Source organism: Rhagoletis pomonella, unplaced genomic scaffold (assembly GCF_013731165.1).
Source record: "Rhagoletis pomonella isolate Grant_MI unplaced genomic scaffold, Rhpom_1.0 Rhpom_scaffold_00977, whole genome shotgun sequence".
NCBI lineage: Eukaryota > Metazoa > Arthropoda > Insecta > Diptera > Tephritidae > Rhagoletis > Rhagoletis pomonella.
The window spans coordinates 9684-33254 of record NW_023459531.1 but is presented as its reverse complement, the minus strand read 5'-3'; the positions used below and the strand labels follow the sequence as shown (position 1 = coordinate 33254).

The following is a 23571-nucleotide window of genomic DNA, read 5'->3' as shown; positions in this document are numbered from 1 at the left end:
CTTCAAAGACTGGTACGAGTATGGGTGCAATCATTCCTGCTGTATGCTGTAGGTCAGCGGGAATAATGCCGTCTGGTCCCGGAGATTTAAACGGTTGGAAGCTGCTAATAGCATGCTTTATGTTCTCCTCGGTTATGATATTCGCTGGAATGTCATCATGGTTGCCTATGATTCGGGTATTTGTGACTCTACTGTGGAGGCAACCCGGAAAGTGCATCTGTACAAGAAGCTCTAGAGTTTCTTCGCTGCTAGTTGTCCAATCACCATCCTCCTTGATGAGATAGCTAATATTGCTGGGACTCATAGATAGTATTTTACGCAATCTGCTGGCCTCCGAAGTACTTTCTATCTTCTGACAGAAGTTCCTCTATGAGGAGCGCTTAGCGTCTCTTATTGCATACTTAAATCGGCGTTGCCAGTCTTTAAATTCACTCCAAGAGTTGGATCTCTTAGCTTCATTAAATTTTGATCTGCATTCCCTTCTAAGGGTTGCAATTTCAGTGGACCACCATGGAGGTTTTGGTTTGGTTACTTGTTGCCCTGATTGGGCAGGCTAATTTTGCTGCACGATGAAATGCTTTAGTTATATCGTCTACGACGTTATCAAGTTGATGTTCCGAGTTTATTTGATTTGTGAGGCCAGAAATATTATTAGAAAATATTGTTTCAAATTTTTTCCAATTTGTTTTTCTGCGGTTTAAGACCGCTTGTTGTTTTCTTACTGGTACGTATAGGTTATAAACGACGTACATGTGATCCGAAAAGGAGTTGTCTTTTGAGACTCTCCTGTCATTCAAGAGTTCTGCCCCCTGCTCATTGACACATGTAATGTCAAGGACCTCCCTTCTAACAGACGTCACAAAGGTAGGGGTATCACCTACGTTGCTAACCTGTAAGTTATTGCACATAATGAATTCGAATATCGACTCACCGCGTTCATTTGTATCTGAGCTGCCCCATATGTGATGATGGGCATTCGCGTCCGCTCCTATGACCATCGGAGTGCCGCGTCTAGAGGCCTCCATTACCGCGCTCCTTAAGGATTGTGGTGGAGGTAATGTTTCTGCGTCGTGGGCCATATATGTGGAAGCCAGCCAAATAGACATTCCGCCTGATTCCACTGCTATGATGACGTTGTCCGCATCGCTAAACTGTATCAAGAGAAATGCATTAATACACTTTTTTATCAATATGCACGACCTGGGTTTACCTTTGTCATTTACATAGAACAGCTTATATCCTTTCATATTCAATCCACAAACCCGATCTTTTATGACCCAAGGCTCCTGGATGAGTGCGATCTCCTCTTCTCTTTCGGCGAGACGGAGGAGAAGTGCGGCTGAGGCCGCCTTGCAGTGGGGGAGATTAATCTGAACTATCCCCACCATCAGTTTTGCGTGCTGCTGCTGGACAGCCAACCACAGTCTGGTTGACGTCCTCTTCGTCAGAAAGGGGGAGGATATCCTCCCCTTCTCCTTTCACCATGGTGTCGGAAAAGTCGGAGTGGTCCCCCGCCCCCTAGAGTCACCCTCTCGAAGAGTTCGCCTACCATTCCGGAGGTGGATGCCACTTCGTCGTCAGTAGCACTTTCCGCTGCATTCGCTTCGTCGGTAGGGTGTTGTTTCCCTGACACGTCCTGCCGATAAACGTGGAGGTTCAAGGCTTGGAAGCCATAATTTATCCTCCAGTTTTGGTTGGTTAGCGGTTCTACTGATTCCTCGTTGAGGACTATTACCGCTAACCTTCGCTTGCCATCGATATCGCCTATCTTTGCTACCTTCCAGTCGTGGGTGGGTAGCTCGGGGTTGCCTATGCTTATCCATTCCAGCACTTCCTGTGGGTCCGTGTGGAAGTCTGGAATCCAGGCCCTGGATCTGGGCCGATTGGGAATGTCTTCCCGCTTTATCAACTCAAGGCATGCACCCGGCCAGACCTCGCCTACTCGACTTATGGCCAGGGTGTATAGGTCGACGGATCTCTGGTCTGCGCACCTTGTCAGTTTGACGCGGTTTTGGAACCAACCGGCGTCCGCACAACGGGGGGTGGTCCTGGGTTTTCCCCTAGAACCTCCTTATAGACGGCCCAGAGTCGTCTGTTGACCAGGTCCCAGTTCTGTGATGATATTACACCATCAAGTGAGCTGCGGTCTATCACAGCCCTGGTAAATGTGTCCTTCGCTGCGTCCGCGAAGGATCTTTTCTGCAGCTCGTCCGCTGTTAAAATGGCGGATACCCTTGTTCTCTTGGGTTCCGAGCTTATCTCCCTAGAGGACTTCCGCTTGCCTTGAGCAGAATCCTGTTTGGCTTTTGCCTGGTGTTCAGCCATAAACTTTTCGGCCCAATTTCTTGAGTCCAGCTCTTCTGCGGTCAGTTCTTCTGGCTTCTTGTCCCTCAGTCTCTCCAGGATTCTGAGGGCTGACCGTCTGGTACGATAGTACCTTTCTGATGTACTAATGTGCTTCTGGGGATGGCTACTGCCCATCGCTACATTAGTGCTAGAATGGCGCACCTCAGAGTCCGCTGGCTTAGCCATGCGGTCTGATGTCGCCGACGCCGCTTTAGGGATTGCACCTGTCGATGTTCCCTTGCCTCCTGGAGTGGCGGGGACGGCAGCAGGGCTAGCTTGTCTTCTGACAGGGCTGCCCTTGCCTCCCAAAGACCTATCTGCGAGGGTGGGTCTGCTACCAGCACCGGACGGATTTACATCCTCGCTAGCTTGTCTAGGTTCCGGTTGCCGGAAGCGGGCCTCGATGCCGTTGAGGCAGTCCCAGAGGAGACGGAGCGTATGCTCAGCCCTGGCTTGGCCACAGGCTTTGCACCGCTGGCTTGCTTGGTCTTGTCCGAGGACAGACCGGACCTTCCTGACTGGGTGGGTCTACTTTTTTTGGGGGGTTCTCGGTTATCCGAGGCGGGTTTTTTGTTGTGGTTCATTTTTTCATAAACGTCTGCACTGCTCGACGTGGGGGGGGAGGGGGGGGGGGAGAAGGGAGACGTCGCCCACAGCGGTCCCCTCCGCCGTGGCAAGGTCATTCTACCTCCTGAGGTGACCCGGTATCAGGAGAGCGCCGTTAGAATACAGCCGGATACCCCTGGCTGCAAACCATCCAATAGACACGGTGACGCATAACACCCTGGATTAGGGGGGAAAGGATAGGGAAAGATGGGAGAGAAGGGTTGGTCCTCTCCGTATGTATAATTGGAGGAACACGACGCCCACGGTTACGCAGACGGGTGGTCAACCAATTTCCATACAGAGCTTCCCTCTTGGTTCGTGCTGGTTTGAAGCCCCCCGAAGGAAGATTTAAACCACCACTTAAGCCTCATCCCCACGGCAGGGGGGGGTTCTTTGAAAAAAAAACATGCAAAATACACGGGATTTATTCCAAAACAAAAAATTTTTGTATTTTTATTACACTAGTATTATAGATTTTGAGACGAGCAACACGATTCCACTGTTCAAAATTCGAAGAAAAATTTGAACACCTTAATTTAAAAAATGCATTCCTTTTTGCATTTTTTCTATTTGTATGCAGCTGTGCATCCTTCACTAAATTTTATATCCCTCGAACAATAAGTGCAATTTAAGACCTTTAATTTGAGCCAAGGTAGGCCCTCTGAGAGCCAAGTTATAACAATTTTAAACCAAACTTCGAAACTGCTGTACTAGTTTTTACTTCTAAATTAGAAAAAAAACAAGTAAGAGCAGCGCTGTCTTCGGCTATGCCGAAGGCTTCATACCTTTCATGAGCAGCTGAAAATTTTACTTTATAATAAATTTATATATTCACAGCAGGCATAGATAGAGGAGATACATATATAAAAAATCATATCTAAACAATCAGAGGTATGGAAGATTTACCTTATATAGCACCAATCTAAGTGATTTCCACTGCTGTGTGATCGGTACGTAAACCGGTAACACAATTTAATGGGTTTAGCTTCCTACATAACATCATATCTATATCTATATCTATCTATATCTATATATAACATATATCGCAAAAACTGGTATCTGAACAATCAGTGGTACAAGAGATTAAGATTATACAGCATAGATTTTGACGATTTTCTCAGTAGACTTTGTATTATTATTTAAAAAATAGCTTACGAAATTTATCGGTTTTAGCTGTCCAAATAAAGGAGTTTTACAGTAAAACCCCATATCTGAACAATCAGTTGTATGGGGGCAATAAACAGGTTATAGTGACCCGATCTTTGTTAATTTTACTGTAAACTTTCTATTGATAATGAGTGAAAATAGTGCGAAATTTCATGTTTCTAGCTGCATAGATGGAGTAGTTATAACAAAAAATCTCATATCTGAACAATCAGATGTATGGGAGCTATATGTAAAATTGACCCGATCTTTGTTATTTTCACTGTAAGTATTCTGTTAATAATGAGTGAAAACGGTGCATAAATGAAGAAGTTGTGGCAAAAAATCTCATATCTGAACAATCAGTTGTATGGTGGATATAGGTTGTAGCGACCCGATCTTCGCCATTTTCATTGAAAGTATTCTTTTGATAATAAGTGACAACAGTGCAAAATTTTATGTGTCTAGCTAATTAAATGGAGGAGTTATAACGAAAAATCGTATATCTGAACAATCAGTTGTATGAGAACTATAGGTTATAGTGACCCGATCTTTGTAATTTTTACTCTAAGTTTTCTGTTGGTAACACAGGCCAACAGGTTCTACTACATTTTTACTCTTTGCTCGAGCTTCTCAAATATTGAAAAAAAACCCGATTTTTTGACACTTTGACCACGATTTTCTCAAAATCTGTACGTGATGGAATCTTTATAATTACGGATTCGTAATCAACTCAAAAAAGTCTATCAAAAACAGATTTAACATTTCCCGCACCAAATTCAGTGTTGCCCTGTGTAATGGGTGGAAGTATTGCAAAATTTCACGTTCCTAGCTGCATAAATGGAGAAGTTATAACGAAAAATCTCATATCTGAACAATCAGTTGTATGGGAGCTATATTTTATAGTGGTCCGATTCTTCCGGTTCCGACAAATGATTAATACATTATAAAAATACACCCACCCACCAAATTTGATCCGGATATCTCGAAAACTGAGAGACTAGATTGCATACAAACAGACGGACAGACAGACAGACAGACGGACAGACGGACATGGCTAAATCGACTCAGCTCGTCGTTCTGATCATTTAAGTATACATTTTAATGGGTCTATCTCTTCTTATTCTGGTACTTACAAACATCGGACCAAAGTCATAATACCATTTCATGCTCATGAAATGTATAAAAATGCGTAAAATGTCGAATGAAATTTCGAAGTTTAACTTTAGAATCGTAATAATTTAGCTGTCAAAGGGAATAGAGACTTCTTCTTTGGCTTAAATTAAAGGTCTTCAATAGCATTAAAACTGACTTGTTCTTCGAGGGATAAAAATTGTGTGAAGGATGCACAGCTGCATGCAACTAATAAAAAATGCAATATATAATGCATTTTTCAAATTGAGGTGCTGCAATTTGTTTTTTAGTTTTTTAAACAGTGGAATCGTGTTTCTCGTCTCAAAATCTATAATATTAGTGTAAAATCGCCCCATTGTGATGAATGATGACCCTAATGCCCCCCGGCTTTTTGCTTTCGCTACTGCACCAAGAAAGTAGAGAGACAAAACACTCCAAATACAACCGTCTCAGCGCGCGCACACGGGGAAACGGCCACCGCAGAATAATATAAACGGACATAAACATATTTACAAATGTATGTATGTAATTATTATAATAAAAAATGCAAAAAATGTTTTTTTTTTTAATATATCCGTTGGATTTTGCATGTTTTTTTTCAAAGAACACTTGTTTTGACCAATTTTTTTAAGGTCAAGGAGTGATTGTGGCTCAATGGCAATATTTTTCCTTGAAAGGCAATCAAATAAGCTTTCAAAGCCATTTTGCATCATATCAAAATATTGCTTAAATGTATGTATGTATAAAAAGTGGAATTTCGGCACGAAATATATTACACCACCACTTATCATTGCTGCAGCACTTAATACACACATCGTCATACATATGAGCCATTCTCTTTTAAGTCGGACGGATTTCGTAAAAAAAATATGTCATGTCTCCGATTCGCTTCAAATTTTCTTGCGGATTTTGGCAGAATATCGCTTGGTTAACAACATTTGTTCCACAACCTTTTCAATCAAAGAATATTCTAGAAATGGGCGTGGCTATGTTAAAACCAAAGTTCAAAAATTTTGACTTTATTGTGGATATATCTGTAGAGAATATCTATATGGATTGAAAAAGTTGTGGAACAAATGTTACTAACGAAGCGATATTCTGCCGAAATCTGCAATAAAATCTGCGCTTTTGCTAACTTTAGTCCCGCAATTGCCACGCCCATTTCTAGGAGTTTGTCGCTTTAAAGACAAATCTTGCCATACCCATACTATATCTGGATAGGTATTCTATCGGAATCCGCAATAAAATTTTAATTTTTGCAAAACCCCGATGTTTAACATCCTCCTAAATATATCTCAACATCAGTTTTCGAAAACAAATTACAAAAAATTGTTGATTCTCACCAAAAAAAACCATCTCGTCATAAAAAAAAATTATTTTAAAAATAGTTCTTGAAAAACCCCAAATTTTTTTAAATATGTTTTTTTGTAGAGAATTAAACAAGGATTACGATGGTATAATTTAAATCTCTAATTTACTGGTCTTCACTATGCAAATCATCTTCAAAAAGTTCAATTGTTAATAGCTAGGTTAGCTTTGGGAAAATCTTGACCACCTTATATAAAGAAATGCTAAGCCCGTTTCTTTAGCTTTAAAACGACATCAAGACGAAGTCTCTGCGATGCGCAGAACCCGAGATATAGGGATTTGAAGTAGTACATGATTAGTCAGAATCACAAAAAAATGCAAACTTTGACAGATCATATCTCCGAAGAAAAAAAAAAAAAAAAAAAAAAAAAAAAAAAAAAGTAAAAATTTTAAAAGAAAATACCCCAAAAAAAAAAAAAAAAAAAAAACCCTCGAACACGTGTTATAGCCCAGTAAAATTAGACTTTTTCTTGAAAAAAAAGTGTAACAGCAATTTTTTGCATTTTTCGTAAAAAATGGTTAAATACAAACATGTAGAGAATTTCATTTCCCACATTTGTTATATACAAGATTTTTTAAAAATAGCATTTTTTATTGTAAAAAATTTGCAAAAACTGTGAAAAAAATTTACATTGTCACGGTTTTCGCCATTTCGCAATTTCTGTTGAAAATACACAGCATATTGAAATTCCAAAGATGTAGAGAATTTAATTCTACACAACTTTTGTACCAACATTTTTTTTTGTACGGCGCTTAGATCACGGCCGAGAACGTGCCAAACATAGCGATTAGCCCACTAAAAATAGATAAATTTGGCAGGAGAAAAAAACAAAAAAAAATTTTAACGGCAATTTTTCGATGCAGTTTACTTCTATTTGACACGTAGATCATGGATCCACAGTCTTGTCCCTAAATTTCATTTGGCAACATTCCGCCATCTTAGACTTAATTTTTTTTTGGTTTTTTGCGATTTGCAGGCTTATTTTGCAATTTTCGTAGAAAATGGTTAAATACAAATATGTAGAGAATTTAATTTCCCGCATTTATTATATAGATGGTTTTTTAAAAATAGCAGCTTTTATTGTAAAAAATTAGCAAAATCTGCGAAAAAATTTTACATTGTCACGGTTTTCGCCATTTTTTGACAATTTCTGTTGAAAATACATAGCATATTGAAATTCCAAGGTTGTAGAGAATTTCATTCTCCAAAACTTTTGTGCCTACTTTTTTTTGTACGACGCTTAGATCACGGCCGGGAATGCGGTAAGCATAGCAATGTACGGGATGCGCCGTAAAACTTATTTCCACACCTTCACCTGCTTTCATTAAAAAGCAAAAAACAATGCCCATGGATTAGGCCTACTGGGGACACCACGATAAAAAAAACGCGCCGAAAAACTCTATTTCAGCGGTGGTGTGGAAATAAGTTTTACCGCGCATCCCGTACATCGCTATGCTTATCGTGTTCCTGGCTGTGATCTAAGCGTCGTACAAAACAAATGTAGGTACAAAAGTTGTGGAGAATGAAATTCTCTAAATCTTTGGATTTTGCTATGTATTTTCAACAGAAATTGTCAAAAAATGGTGAAAACCGTGACAATGTAAAATTTTTTCACAGTTTTTGCTAATTTTTTACAACAAAAAATGCTATTTTTATAAAACCTTCTATATAACAAATCTGGGAAATGGAATTCTCTACATATTTGTATTTAACCATTTTTTACGAAAAATGCAAAATAATCTTGAAAATCGCAAAGAACCCCAAAAAAGTTAATTCGAAGATGGCGGAATGTTGCCAAGTGAAATTTAGGGGCAAGACTGTGGATCCATGATCTACGTGTCAAATAGAAGTAAACTGCATCAAAAAATCCCTGTTACAAATTTTTTTCAAATTTCCTACCAAATTTATATAATTTTACTGGGCTAGCTTATTTCATGTATTGAACCCATGAAAAAATTTTAAGCCAATCGAAAGTGTGACACCAAATTTGGTGTCCGATATGAAAAATAATGTCTCATATGTACAATAGCACCGCAAACAAATCACGCCGCCATCACCACCCTCTATTTTTCACATTCATTTGTCGTGGCATTAGCCCGATCACTTTAGACCAAAATCGACGTAAGAAGAAAACAAATTCCAGGAAGAAATTTTTTGACGCAATTAGGTGTCTCCTGTTTAGGTGAACATAAAATGAAATTTTTTCCCCCAATTGCGATATGGGAAATGTCCGCCATCTTAGATTTTGTGTTTTTACGATTTGCGCGCGAATTTTGCATTTTTCGCGAAAAAAGTTAGAGAACAAGTTTGTAGAGAATTCGATTCCCTCTCAATATATGAACTATGTTGATATACGTACAATACAATATACGTACCACGGTGGAGAGAATACAGAAGGTGGCGCCGATCGCAACACCGCTAATCGGCTCTCAGTGAATTTGACACAATCAGCTGTTTTGCTGACGTCACAGTCGAGATGACAGCAGTAGTGATGTGCTGAGTCAATACTTTTAAGTACTGATCGATATTCGGTACCGATTTAAAAAGTATCGAATACTCTCGATACTCGGTACCGAAGCATTTAGACTTCGAATAAAAGCGCACACAGGCCAAATATATGGAAAAAACGGCTCAGGGGGGAGGGGAGACTCGCCTATCAAAACCCGAATGTAGGAGCCAATAGAGCTTTTAATACTGATTCAAATGAAAGATGGATATATGTCGGTTCAAGGCCATAACGCAGAGAAACTCTTACTTGTTTGAAGCATTTTTGTTCCAGCTGAATCAGACGATATCATTTTTGGAGGCCTGGGGGCAGATTCTATAACCAGTTAGCGACAATTTTCGAACCGGTATCGGTTTTGTTGACGTATGATATGAAATATTTTTACGCCAACAAGTGCGATATCGATCCGAAACTTGTCGCTAACTGGTTAGGTCTCCCCTCTGAAAAGCTTCTTCATCCGTCAAAGCATTTTTCTTGAACCTTGGATCGACTAAGGTTAAAACTGATAAAATAATATTTTTCTGTTGCGATAAGTTCAAGTGTTTTAGCCGATATCATATAAATTAGTAATGAAAGTTTTTTCTAAACTTGAAATGCATATAATGGCGAAGGTTTAAGGTAAAGAATCGGTATCGAATACCGAAAAGGAAGTATTGGGTACCGACAATTCAGCACATCACTAATCGCCCTTATTCTCGACGCTCCCAGTTGTCAACTCTACGATTACGTCACGCCAAAATTACTCTCACGAATTCTGCTGCAATCGGCGCAATCTTATATTCTATCATTCTTGAATACGTACTGTGTTTATAAACATCTCTGCCTATCTGTATGTTTGCACGCGCATCACTCGAAAACACAAAATCAAAGATGGCGGACATTTTCCGTATCGCAATTGGGGGAAAAATTTTAATTTCGTGTTTCCCTAAACGAGATTGGTGTCTCCTGCGTTAAAAATTTCTTCCTGGAAGTTTTTCGTTGAAAAGGCCTAAAGTGATCGGGCTAACTTGGTCGACCTATTGGTAATACAATTCACTTGGAACACAAATCGATTAACCGCGTTCTAGACATCCCTCGCTTCATCTTATTGATTCTTTGCGTTATATATATTTTTTTCAATATTATAATAGCTATCAACTATTCTAAGTAGAAAGTACTTGATTCTGGTTTAATTTCGTAATAAAGGGCTAAGGAAAACGCTCCTAGCTCCAACCCGAACTACCAATTTTGGTTCAATTAGACCAAAACGGCTACGCTGAATACTATTAGTTTATAGAAAATTTTCCATACGAAAAGTATAATAATTGTAAAATTGTAGAAAATTTATATAGGTTTAACCCATGATACAATAATTTTTAGAAGGTAGTTTCACTTCTTCTTATACGCCATGTTAGCTATCTGACAGAAAACGTGTTTCGTATTTTTTGTTGTACCAACTTTTTCAAAAAAAAATCCAACTTTTGACGCTGGAAAAATAAAAAAATGGAAAGCCAAACATATACTTAAGTAGTGGAATTTTCTAATATTTTTAAATAATTTTCTTCATAAAAATTTAAGAAAAAATTAACTGCTGCTTCCATGGATATTGCAACACACGGAATAGATGTAAGGACGACGAAAAAGGACACGTGAAAAAAATTTTAGAAAAAAGACGCGTGAACATGGATTCAACATCAAAAACTCTTTGGGAATTCGTATACTGTTACACTCGCAAACGTAATTGACCGCGAACGTAAGTTTATGCGTCTTTCTTCACCGTCAAAGAGGTTAACGTGGCTTTCTTGCCGTCACCTATGTAAAGAGTTTTTCTTCGCCGACATTTTTTTACGCGTCTTTTTTCGCTGTTAACTTTTGAGCTCGCGTCTTTATTCATATCTAGTGATGATATGTATGTATATATAAAAAGATATAAATTTGGGCAAGTCTGTACAGTAAAATGAATCGTTATACGCAGTTAATTTGTTTTTATTTTACTAGCTGTGTTTTAGTTTTACTAAGTGTTATTTTAGCTGTCAAAGTCATAAATTTGACATTGCAAAAAAAAAAATATTAAAACTCAAAAAAATTTTTGGTAGGTTTTGGATGGTTATGGTAGGAAATTTTGGTAGGAACAAAAATTTGTCTGTAGCAACGCTGGTGACGCTGCCTTGGTGAAATCTGAAAGTAGACTGAATCGAAATTCGTTGCTTTGCTTCTGTGTACGTCCAGATTGTTCAAAAAGAAAATAGCCATTTATTGTTGCCTGGGTAAAAGATTCTCGTATGTTAATTTCGGCAGGTTGTGGGAAATCGAGGTTGAAGTTTGGAATGCAATTTCTAAAAAACGCAAAGATAGATTTTCTCCAAAGTCTCTGAAAATGTTACTAGTTCACAAAATTCTTAAATCATTTAATTTTTAATGTTTATTGCTAATTAGTTTTGAGTTTATGAAGGATTTATTTAGTAAAATTTTGTCGTAAGCGCTATTTGTCCACAACTTGGCAGCCACTTTGTATGAAATACGACAAAATATGATCAAAATTTCTACTAAATTAACGACACTTTTTACTCAATATCTCGGAAACTAAAGGATATATACAAAAATGGAGAACACCACTTCTAAGATATTGATTAGTTTAATATAACTGCATCATCAACTATTTTTTTTACTAAATTATCGAAAAAGTTGTAGTCAATATCTCGGAAACTAAAGGAGATACCTAAAAACTGATAACACCAATCGAAAGACCTTTTTTCAAAATATATAACTGCATCTAGAACTAAAAATCGTCAAAATGGCGCTTACGACAATCTTTTACCCAGGCGACGCACATAGGGGTATTTGGCCGATTTAGGCGGCCAAAATTATTTTTATGAAAATTTTATTTCAAAATGTTTAGAAAAGACGTGTTACGATGTCTAAAATTGTAAATGTTTAAAATCAAGTAAATATAGGTGGAGGACGTACATTTATTCCTCCAAAGCAACGAAAATAAAGTTGGTTAAAGTTTGACACCGATAGACTCTATGTTGCCGTGGTCCGATTGTAGAAACACGCATACCTACATACGTGTTCGTCTCGGCGATGTTTATATATAGGTTAGTACATGCAAAGAGTTGCCACCTGGTAAAAACTTAAATATAGTTAAGTTAACTGAATAACTACAATATGGGTATCAATTGAAATGGTTTTGAAAGGCTTCATTTATAAACAACATGTGGCAGGGTTACCATCTGTTTAAAAATGAAATTCAACTTTAACTAAGGGAATAACAGACAAATTATTTTTTTTTTTTTATAATGTTGCTCAAAAATTTGTTTTTATTGTTAAAATGCGTATGGACTTGAGATGTAAGTTACAAATAAAATGATGGCAATAACCCATTTTATCTTGTAATGCAATGGATAATAAATGTGTAATTGAATTCTAAAACAAAATTTGTGTAAAAAACTATTTTAGGGTGATGATGAGTGCCAAGATTCTTCATCGGCCCCTTCTTCCTCTTCTGAAGACTCTCCAGACTTCGTGTCATCCTTAGTTGGTTCAGCTGGAAGCAAAATATCGATTTCTTCCTTTGAAAAGGGTTTGGTTGATTTTTTGGCTTTGGCCTGAAACTACTAATGAGTGGATTAAAGCTTAGGAGTAACCTGTTCAACACGACCAGATCGCGGCTGTTGCATACCTTTGGGAATTGAAAATCTTCCTTGTAGCCATGTTACGTTACTTTAAAAAAAAAAAATTCTTCTTTTCCACGGGCTTTTATCCACCTTTGTATGAACTGTGCTTTTAGTTGGGAAAATTTGTGCTTTATATTTCTTATTTGTTCATCGGAGAAGGTGTCAGATGATAATATATCATTTTGAAGAAACTTTATTTTGTTCTCAAAATTCATAGAATTTTGTCGATGCATCTTATCAAATAAATATTTTCGAGTTACTGATCTATAGCAGGAACCAGTTGGTGACTCTAAAGCAAAGTAAATACAGTATATTTTTCTTTGCTGCCTCTATGCTTAAGTGCACATTTAAGATACCTACCCCAAAATGCCCATCAAAAGCATTATTTTTAACATTTATAAGGAAACTGCTCCGATAGATGCATTCAACATACCTGCACATTGGCGATACCTGCCTTAAAAATTGTGCGACTAGTATCAATTATCAATGAAAGTATTACGTTTACCTGCACTGGCTCTACAATTACCTAATTTTACAACCTTTTATTTATTGTGCTAATCTCGCAGAACAACGAAAATGGCTATCAATTTATGTAGTTATATAGATAATTAGATAACATTCGGTAAAAATTTCGCTTGCAGTAATTTCAACATGGTAAGTGCTCCGCCAATATTTGGTTTCATAGGGATTCGGATACCTTCCTCATTGAAGTAGTAAAGAAAATTCGCTTAAGTGCCTTTTCGGTTACGTGCACAAGTTTTTCGTGCAAAGAAGGATGTGCAGCTAAGCAAAATATACTGTACTTAAAAATGACAAAATGTGTATGGAAACGAAATTTTTTTTTTATATCTATCTTAATTATTGGTCATAAAAAGCTCATCGGTAGCTATCGGAAGCTAATTTTTGTGCAGTATACTATCAAAGCTCCATTCTATAGAACGCAACTAGTAATGTAACGTGGAAATGCATGGAAGTATAACTAAAAGCTTACGGTTTACAAAGTAATGAAAAAATAATCACTAAAAAAATATAATATTTCCGATAACTGATATTATTACTTAGATTAAATTTTGCTAAATCGAAACTATTTAAAATAAATGTAGATTTACCTGTGTCTTCAGACTTCATAACAATTTTTAATTGTATAATGACCACAATAATAATAATCACTTTTGAACGCAACACAAGGAATGTCGTAAAATAAAACGTGCACTATCACAAACTGACAAGTTCCGACTGAGATACTCCGTCAAAGTGGCGTCATAAGTTCTTGGTAGGGGTTGCCTATTGTTCCGCAATTATTCAACTGTGGCAGGTAGTATTTTTTTTGTTCCTACGATAAGTTTAAAAAAAGTAGACTTATAACCGCCTAGATCGATCAAATACCCCTATGTGCGACGTTATGAAAAACAAATCGCCAATTTTTTTTTTATTAAATTCATATAATCAGCTTAAAAATCTTTTATTTTAAATATGAGATCTTGTTATAACATAATTTTTAAAACCAAAAACGAATATAATGCCTTCAGGATAATAATAAATAACACAAATCACTTATATGATTCATTATTTTAAAAAATGCATACTTTAAAAAATATTTGTATTAACACATTTCCCAATAGGCACAATTCGCTTAAATAAAATAAAAGCCATAATAAGGTGAGATCAGCTAAATTTTTACGCGCTAATATCCAAAAAAAATCGCCAAATTGGCGCTAAATGCCCAAATCTGGACACGTACGTATACGAACTGCGACGCTGGCGTTGCTCGCGAGCAAAAATTGCCAACCATCCACATTAGGTCAAATGGTTCATTTGGCTGTGCGAAAGTCCAATTTCTTAAAGGCAGTTTTACATATTTTTTTGTTACCCTGTAGGGAATGCTCCAAAATTACAGAAACTTCACTTTGTTTTTGTAAAATAGAAACCACCGTTAGACAGCAATCAAACAAAGTTACACTTTCAAAACGTTATTGACACGTTGTTTGCGCAACCGGTTTATTTCTTAAGTTTAAAGTGGATTTTTTTTTGTAAAATTCGAATAATTAAAGGAAAATGTTTAATGGAAAACAAAAATATAAGTGAGAACATGTGTCCTAATTTAAAAAAAGTGACTTTTTATAATTTGTTTGCAAAAAAATCGGACTTATTTGCATAACCTCAAAAATTGTATGATTTATTTCCATTTATGATTTTATGTAAGCTTTTACTATTTTGTTAACTTTTGGCAAACAAAATGGAAATGGAAATGGATAAACTGGGATGTAGTGAGTTGATCTTATTTTACTTAAGCCGCCGTTTTTGGCCGTTTTCAAGAAAAACAGTTTTTTCTGGGCTATCATGCTATGTATTACAAAAGGCGAGATGTTTGTAGTTTAGCTGATTGGATGTTCAAATAAAGAAAGGCTTTCTTCGGTTGTCAACCATGTTGAAAACCAAATTTGGTGCTGTTGCTATTTGCGAAAGTTTCATGAAACTCTTAGAAGAAAAAACGCGTATTTTTTGCAATTATTTATCAAACAAAGACGAAAATTATGGAATTATTATTGCGTTTCTTACTGATGGAGTTGTTTTAGAAATCAAAGCCAACTGTGACGACCAGCAGCCGGATTCTAACTTTCGCTATCGCTAAAATATATAGAATGCGAAAGCTAACATTTTATTCGAATTTTTGGTTATCCCCAAAAATTGCGGTTCTGTCCTCCCTTTCGCTAAAAATAACTAAGCCTAAATTTTAGTATTTTACCCGGCCGCAAGTGGTGCTGTACAACAACAGCAGCTAAGGTTGTCAGACGTACTGATTTTATCAGTACAGTACTGATCTTCCAACTCTTGTACTGATTTTATTCATTTCTTCAATCAGTACTCTAATGTCTTGATTTTTCAAAATTTGTACTGATTTGTACTGAATTTTCAATTCAAACAAAATGCTTTAGGATTTTCTTAAGGTTTTTACATAACGTTGGAACTTCCGTAAACTGGACTAAAAAAAATAAGAAGAAAATAATTTAATTATAGTTGACACGTGTTAGATAATGTTTGATATGCCCAAGAAATTAATACAACAAAAATATCAATCGTTTTATGGGCATATCGCCGGGTCGTTACGTACCGTAGTTATCTCAAAAATAACTTTCAGTTTAATAACACCAAATTTGAATATTCAAATGGCTTTTGCCTATAACTTACAATTCCTTTTTTCAATTTACTGACTTTGTAAAAGAGTTTTGCATACAAGACATAGGGCTGGTTTCTACAACTCATCTTAACTTAGTTTAGTCAATTATTGGACTTAGTCAAGAATAAGCTGATTAAAACGTAGGCTAATTTTTGGCTTAGCCTAGATGGTGAATATGACCATGAATATGAGTCCAAAAAATGGCTAAACTAAGTTAAATTGAGTTAGAGAAACCCAGCCATAGAGTTAGATACTCTTTTTAGCGAGTTCTTAGCCTTTCACGGTTTTTGCGTAGTTTAAAAAATTATTTAAGCAATGAGGAAATATACATGAAGTCTTTAAAAAATGGTACTGTTCACAATTTGAAAAAATACTTCATTTTGTTTTTTTTTTCAATTCCACACTCAAACGAAGCAACTGAGAGGATCTTAAGAATAAAGTTTGTTTTCTGGCCTAAAGAGGGAAATCGGCTTCTATTTAAAATTTTTTAAAGTGAACTTCAAATTAGAAGTAATTTTGAAATGTATTGAGTTCTTTGACTAAATATTTAAACACTGAAAATGGGAATGATCTCATTATTGCTATTCAAAAATGTAATAAATATAAAATAATTTATCTGCCCTTGTGTATAATGGTGTGCACACTCATTTTAACATGATACACTTTTAATTATTATGCACTATATTTATATTGTTGAAAACAAGAACTCTGGAGTTGTAAAGTATTTTCTGTTATTTACATTCATAATTTGTACGACAGTTTGTTGATTTTTAACCGACTTCCAAAAAAGGAGGAGGTTATCAGTTCGTCGGAATATTTTTTTTTTATTATAACTTTGGACCACGTCAACCGATTTCGATGCATCGGGGGTAGTGTCTCAGAGGTGGTCCCATACTAATCTGGTTTAGATCCGATCATTGGATCATGAGATATTTATATATATATATTTTTTTTATGAGAATTGAAGTCGGTTTTTTTTTGCTAAAAATTACTTGTTTTTTTATATTGCACAAAGTTGGAAACTTGGATTTATATGGGTTTGTTAAATAATGAACTATATTTTTATAAAAAAATACCAAAATTAAATAAGAACAAAAATAATACGTTAAAACTTGGCAAAAAGTGGTTCGGCTATAATTTTTTGACCACTGTATTTATTTTTTTTATATATTTAATTACACTTTACACTTGCACATTGTACATAAAGGAAGTACAGACAGGCGGAGCCGAACATTAAATACCCGACGCAAGTATTAAATATATGATTTTTATTTTTGAAAATTATCGTTAAATGGGAAGTGGGCGTGGTTACAGTCCGATTTCGCCCAATTTTCAATACCAACCTTCCTTGGATAAATAGAAACCTACATACCAAATTTTGTTGAGATATCTCAATTTTTGCTTTAGTTATCGTGTACACGGACGGACGGACAGACAGATCCGAAGAACTGATAACCTGCTCCTTTTTTGAAGTCGGTTAAAAATTAGCGATGCTTCCAGTTTTTTCAACAGACCTTTGACAAATAATATTCGATATTTACATAATTCTTACCTAATTAAAGGTTACCTTTTACTGCGCAAATTGTCGATTATCTTTATAGCTAGACATTGAAAATTTCCGCTGGAATTACCTATTGAAGGATCTTACTCTCTGACTTTACAAAAGAAGGAGGCAGTTTTAACGTAGCATCTCCACAGGCAAAAAATATTGGCTAAATTTATCATTTTGTGTGCCAAATATACGTTTTATCAGTACAATTGCACAATATTCGTGTTCGCAAAAGATCCGCATTGATATTTGCGAATGCGAATGTTAAAATTAATGCGGAAGCTAAGCGGTTGCGAATGCGAATAATCGCAACAACCCTGGTACATACACACACATTTACGAAACCGCAAAAGTAATTCTGATTGTCTTATGAGTATGCGTTTACAAGCACAAACAAACAAACATACATATACGCTATGCAATTAACCAACAATGCCAATTTTTAATTAATCCGCACATTTTTCCATTTTTCTTCTTTTCCCCTTTTTGTTGCCACTTTTGAACTGTAAATACCACGAACACGCGTTGTCGCCACGTCCGCATCGTCGACATAAATTTAAAATCCGCATCAAAAAACAAATTCAATCGAATTCGCATCGTTGTTTCTCAACGCATCTGCTGCCGTCACACAGTGTTGTAGCTCAGATAAGCAGCCCTCCGCAACTTGCGGTGGCCGATCCAAATGGTAATCATGATTCTGGTTATGCACCCTCAAACGTTGACGATGTCCTTGCAGGCGCAGCCGCTGATTCATCGCCGCCGGATAGCCCGGAGCCTAGTGGGACGTTGAAGCGGTCAAGCGTGAGCAGCAGCCGGCGCAATACCGCAACTGGTGATTCACCCACCAAACGGGAGCCCGCACTCAGGTATAGCACACCCTTAAGCACATAACCATACCTATAGGACATATTAGGGTGTCCTTTATTTCCTAAGTTGGCTTTTTTCTTTAATAACTTTGGGGAGTAGTGTTTTTATCGAAAAAATCAAATAAAACTTTTTTTGTAGAGCGTTCAATTTTCAATAAAAATATACATTGGTCATTGCAGACGGATACCCTAAGGACACATACAATACATATACATAGATATATATAGACATACCTCACGCTCATTCCACGTCCTAATGCTTCTCCAGCAAGTTCTGCCCAGTATTTCCGTCCTGTGGTCTTTATAGGTTATTCATACAAAAAACCATACCTACATTAAATGTTCACCAAGTTGCGTTGACACTTAAAATTTATTAGCGATTAAGTTTCTATTTTGCATTTTTCTTCCAACTTACCCGTGATATTTTCCCTGCTTTCGGCCGTATACGTATGTAAACATGTATACGTAACTGATGACAACTTGGCGCCCACAGTGTTGCCATGAAACCGCTGTCCTATGTCCGCTATGGCGTTCAAGAGGCGATGACGCTGGCACGCAATGACTCCACCCTCTCGGCTACATCGAAGACATCTTCTCGGAAAGACAAGAAAAACTCGCAAGCGTCAAGGTAAGTAGAAGCCAGTTAAGCCAGTTACAGGTGACTATTCCATCATACCTCGCGAGCTCTTTAACGACTAGCGCGGCGGTGTTGGCGTAGCCATCGGCTTCCAAGTACTCCATAATTAAAAGTTAGTAAGCACCGAAGCGTAGTTAACACCTTGTTGCATAAATTTCCACTCTAACGCTTCCATATTTCCACTCACACTTCCTCGGCTCGGGCCATTATTCACAGAAGAGTTATATTTTAACTTTAAATTCTAAATATTCTTTGTCTTTTTTGTCTATTCCATTAAATTTGTGGTTATCGCTGCGACTGTTGCTAACCACTGCCATCTGGTATCGCTGGGCTGCTTCCACGTGCTGCATTTTCTATCTATGTATCAACTACATTGTGGCATGCAAATTGGCTTGAAGCAGATTCACGATTTACAAAGTCCACAAAGCTTCGAAAAAGAAGCGCGAAAAGTCGTCCGCGAAGAAAGAACGTAAAGCCACCAAAACGCTCGCAATCGTTCTGGGTAAGTAGAACTAAAGGAGGTTGCCGTCGAGATGGGCAAACAAACTTTTCAACTAAATGCAGGGGCGCACCCAGGAATATATTTTGCGAGAGGTTTATACTTCAGAAAATTTGCTTCAGATAATATGCTTGTTAAAGTACATTTATGCAAGTTTTACACAAGAAATGGAAAAGAAATTTTCTCCTATCAAAATTTCTGAAATCAGTTTGTAGCTATCAAGAAAAAAATGCTCGTATCAAGGCGAATTAATATAAGGTGATAGCAGGAGTACAAAAACAAAAATTTGCATGTTTTTGCTTTGGCGGCATAAACTATGGAAATCTTTAAGTGTGTGTGTGAAAATTAAAAAAAAAAAAATTAATTTTGACATTAGAAGCCGTACGGCGAAACACAACACAAAATCAGCTGATCTAGTAACCCCACCTTATATAAATTCGCCTTGGCTCGCATATTCAAATATTTCTTCAACAATAAAAAGTATTTCTTGTGATTTTTCTTGAGAGCTGGATTCTAAGCTTTAAGATACAGTTTGTATTTGAGGTTATTAGCTTTAGGGGGGGGTTTGACTCTATTTGAAAGTCTTACAGCACGCTGGCATTGTCGACTTTATAAATGCGAAGAAAAATTTCCGCGTTAATTTGTATTAGGGAAATGGTTAGCTGATTTAAGTGAATTGACGCACTGGTAGCGACCAATTAGCAATTAATGAATTTCAGACATTTCAGTTTATTTCAATTAAAAATATACAACAAGAAAATGCAACAATCGTAACTTCGATAAGTGTATAACTCACAGTGAAATGTATTAATTAATTTAAGAGCTTTCTCTGTTCTTTTGAAAAGCCTTCGAAGAAAATTTTCGGAAGGTACGGAAGTGGCGACAATTGTTAAATGTTTATAAGCATAATGAAATATAAGTGAGATTCATAAAACGTCGCCAAGTGGCATTTTTAGCGAAATGGAAATGTTGGGAACAAAGTTGTATGAACGACCTATCGCAACTCCGGATTGCAAATGTAAAATTTTTTAAAAATGCCGCGCGTTAGAGAAAAAGAAAAGTTTTTACAATTATATTTCGAAGCAGCTTTAACTGATACTTTTTCATGAAGTATTTGAAGACAATAAAAAACATTTGTTTCGCGACTTCGACTTTGCAATGATTGCCAGCTCAAATACTATGGCAATGTCGCAATTTTGTCGCAAGAAAGTTCCCATACAATAGTAATCAGCTGCGTTGCAAGGTGGCAAATTTTGCGTCAAATGCGACATGTGAAACAACTTTGCGACGTTTCATGAATCCCACTAATATAAAGTGTGCCAGCTAGCAATGAAATTCTATTTCGGTACACATATTTGGCAATTGACTTTTATATTAACCCTTTTGAGTGCGGAATTATGAAGTTTTTTTGATTTGAGTAAAAAATTACAAAAAAAAAAATGCCAACATTTAGCTGACAATGACACTGGTGACTATGTCAAGCCGGTGTACACCTATAACAGACAATGTCTTGCAGCGGTCATTTATAAAACGTCCATTACGGGATACTGTCGCTTGAATGTCATCAATGATCACTGCATGACAAAGTCATGCAGAGGCCATCAACGACCAAATTACAATTTCTATGAAAAAGTCGTGAACGACTTCCATATAAATGGAGCCGAAAGTCATTTAAGACATAAAATGGCCGTACAAGATACTTAAGTGACTAATGCATGACATTCGCTACGGGGCATATTTTAAAATAAAATCATTGGTTGAAAAAACCTAATTATATGCAGGAGTACTAATTATATTTATAATTGATTGCATAAACTATGACTTTTGAAATGCAATAAATTATGTTCTTACACAGGCGTATTCCTCATATGCTGGCTACCATTCTTCACTTGCAATGTGACGGATGCGATCTGTGCGATCATGGAAATAGACTGGCGACCAGGCGTGACCGCCTTCATACTCACCACCTGGTTGGGCTACATCAATAGTTTCGTCAACCCAATCATCTATACGATCTTCAATCAGGAATTTCGCAAAGCATTCAAAAAGATAATGCATTTAGGGTGATCGACGTTGGAACTTATCGAACGAATGTTTGCATGGGCCAGAGCCATTTCGCATTATGTTAAGCACAACCTTATTGCTATGATAAAATTTTCTACAAATTACCAAAAATATTCCATATACATAGTTAAATAAAATATGCAATAATTTCGGGGTGGATACATTTAAGCCACTAAACGAAAGACAGCAATTTTATAAAAGATAAAAACAAATCGTACATATGTACATCCGAAGGATCAATACTACAACTTTTAAGTACATATATATAATTAAGATAAAATCCTTACGAAACTAACTAAGAATAAACTGGAAAATACTCGTAACTAGACCGAATTGTGAGCTTTTGCTTTAGTTTGCTACCTGCATATGGGGTATTCCATGAGTAAGTGAATCAGTGTGTACAATTATAAACTTGCTTGTGAAACATGCAAGGCTTAGGGCCGTCTTCTCAAGTAAGCTGTAACTTTAAAGCTCACTTCATATTTAAAGACTGCATTAAAATTAATGCTTGTGCCTAAAGTAAAGCATTTTATTATCGGTTTTAAATTAGTTTACAACCAAGAAACATACGTACATCAAAAACCGATCATAGGAATGCTTAACTTTATAATATAATAATAATAATAGATTGGCGCTTACACATATGTTAGTGTTTGGCCGAGCTTCTCCTCCGATTTGTGGCGTGCGCCTTGATGTTGTCACACAAAGCGGAGGGACCTACAGTTTTACGCCGACTCCGAACGGCGATTGTATTTTTATGAGAAGCTGTTTTTCATGGCAGAAATACACTCGGAGGTTTGCCATTGCCTGCCGAGGGACGACCGCTGTTAAGAAAAAACCTTTTTTCTATATTTTTTGCGATGTTGCTTTGACCAGGGTTTGAACCCAGGTGCTGCGGAGTGGAAGCGCGCACTGCTTACCACCACACCACAGCGGCCGACACTTAACTTTATACATAGCTTTATTTTTAATCCAACCTTTAAATATAAAGTGAGTTTTAAAGTTAAATGTTACTTCAGAAAACGGCCGTTGATGAATTAGTTCTTAATACCCCAAATCAACGTTTTTTTCGAAGAAAACATTTTGATATATGATTTTATTACACTCTAGATACCTCAGCAAAGTTAAAAATTATACAACTAATTAAATACGAGTACTATGTATGTACACATATTTTAATATAGAAGACTAAGCAAAATCATGATTTTATACATTTTTTTTTGTTTCGAAGGGGTTAGCAAATGATTCGATCTTCCATCCTCCCAAAGCATTAGTATTGCATTGAAGAAAATTAAGCATTTCAATTCAATGATAGAATGAAATAATTACGGTTCCTTATGTCCGACCCATGACAAAAAATTAGTTACTGCTTTAGGCTTTTTATAAAAATTCACAACTGTAGTGTTTTTTCACTATACCCCCTATTTCATTACAGTAAAGGTATACAAAATGTCCTTTCAAATTTTTATCCTTGAATATCCTTGAAAATTTCCAATATTTAATATGGCAAAAATTATACGTTAAGGACTAATAAATACAGAACCACATTCTCGAATGTCGTCTTTCTAACTTTATTAGTTGAGAGTAAAAAAATTTATTAGAAGAGTATTTGCAATACCTATTCGTCCTTGTGAACCGAAAGAAAAGGATTTTTAAGTTTCAAAATTTTTCTTTTTCGTTTGGTACCCATATTGTATTTCTGCATTGCACGGAATTAGAAAAAAAAACAGTTTTGAAATACTTCATATTCACGGTGCAGCGAACAAAGGTGGCGCCGTCAGACATACCGCTACTTTGGTTTTCTCGATTTTGGCAATTCTGGTATACAAGTAAACGACGCCCCAGAAACTTTAAATGCACTGAAATTCACTTATATCAGCACAAAAATCACAATTTTTTCACAGCAAATTTTGAAAAGCAAAAAAAAAATAATAATTTGATAATTCTTGATTTAATACTTAAGTTTGAAAATTATATTTTTGCTTTTCAGTTTATTTGTATTATATTTCTTTAAACTT

General features: G+C 36.4%; 1 protein-coding gene across 2 annotated transcripts in view; it reads left to right on the top strand.

Moving 5' to 3' along the window:
• LOC118751766 (dopamine D2-like receptor) overlaps positions 1–21830 on the top strand; it is a 37440-nt gene extending 15610 nt beyond the window's left edge. Inside the window, exons 3-6 of one of the 2 annotated variants that reach the window (XM_036486584.1) lie at positions 18120–18353; positions 18847–18981; positions 19392–19492; positions 21345–21828. In XM_036486584.1, coding sequence (XP_036342477.1) covers positions 18120–18353; positions 18847–18981; positions 19392–19492; positions 21345–21556 — 682 coding nt within the window. In that variant the 3' untranslated portion in view covers positions 21557–21828. Of the gene's footprint in view, positions 1–18119; positions 18354–18846; positions 18982–19391; positions 19493–21344 lie in introns of both variants that reach the window. The other variant, XM_036486583.1, reaches the window with a different exon arrangement.
• Positions 21831–23571: the final 1741 nt, after the last annotated feature.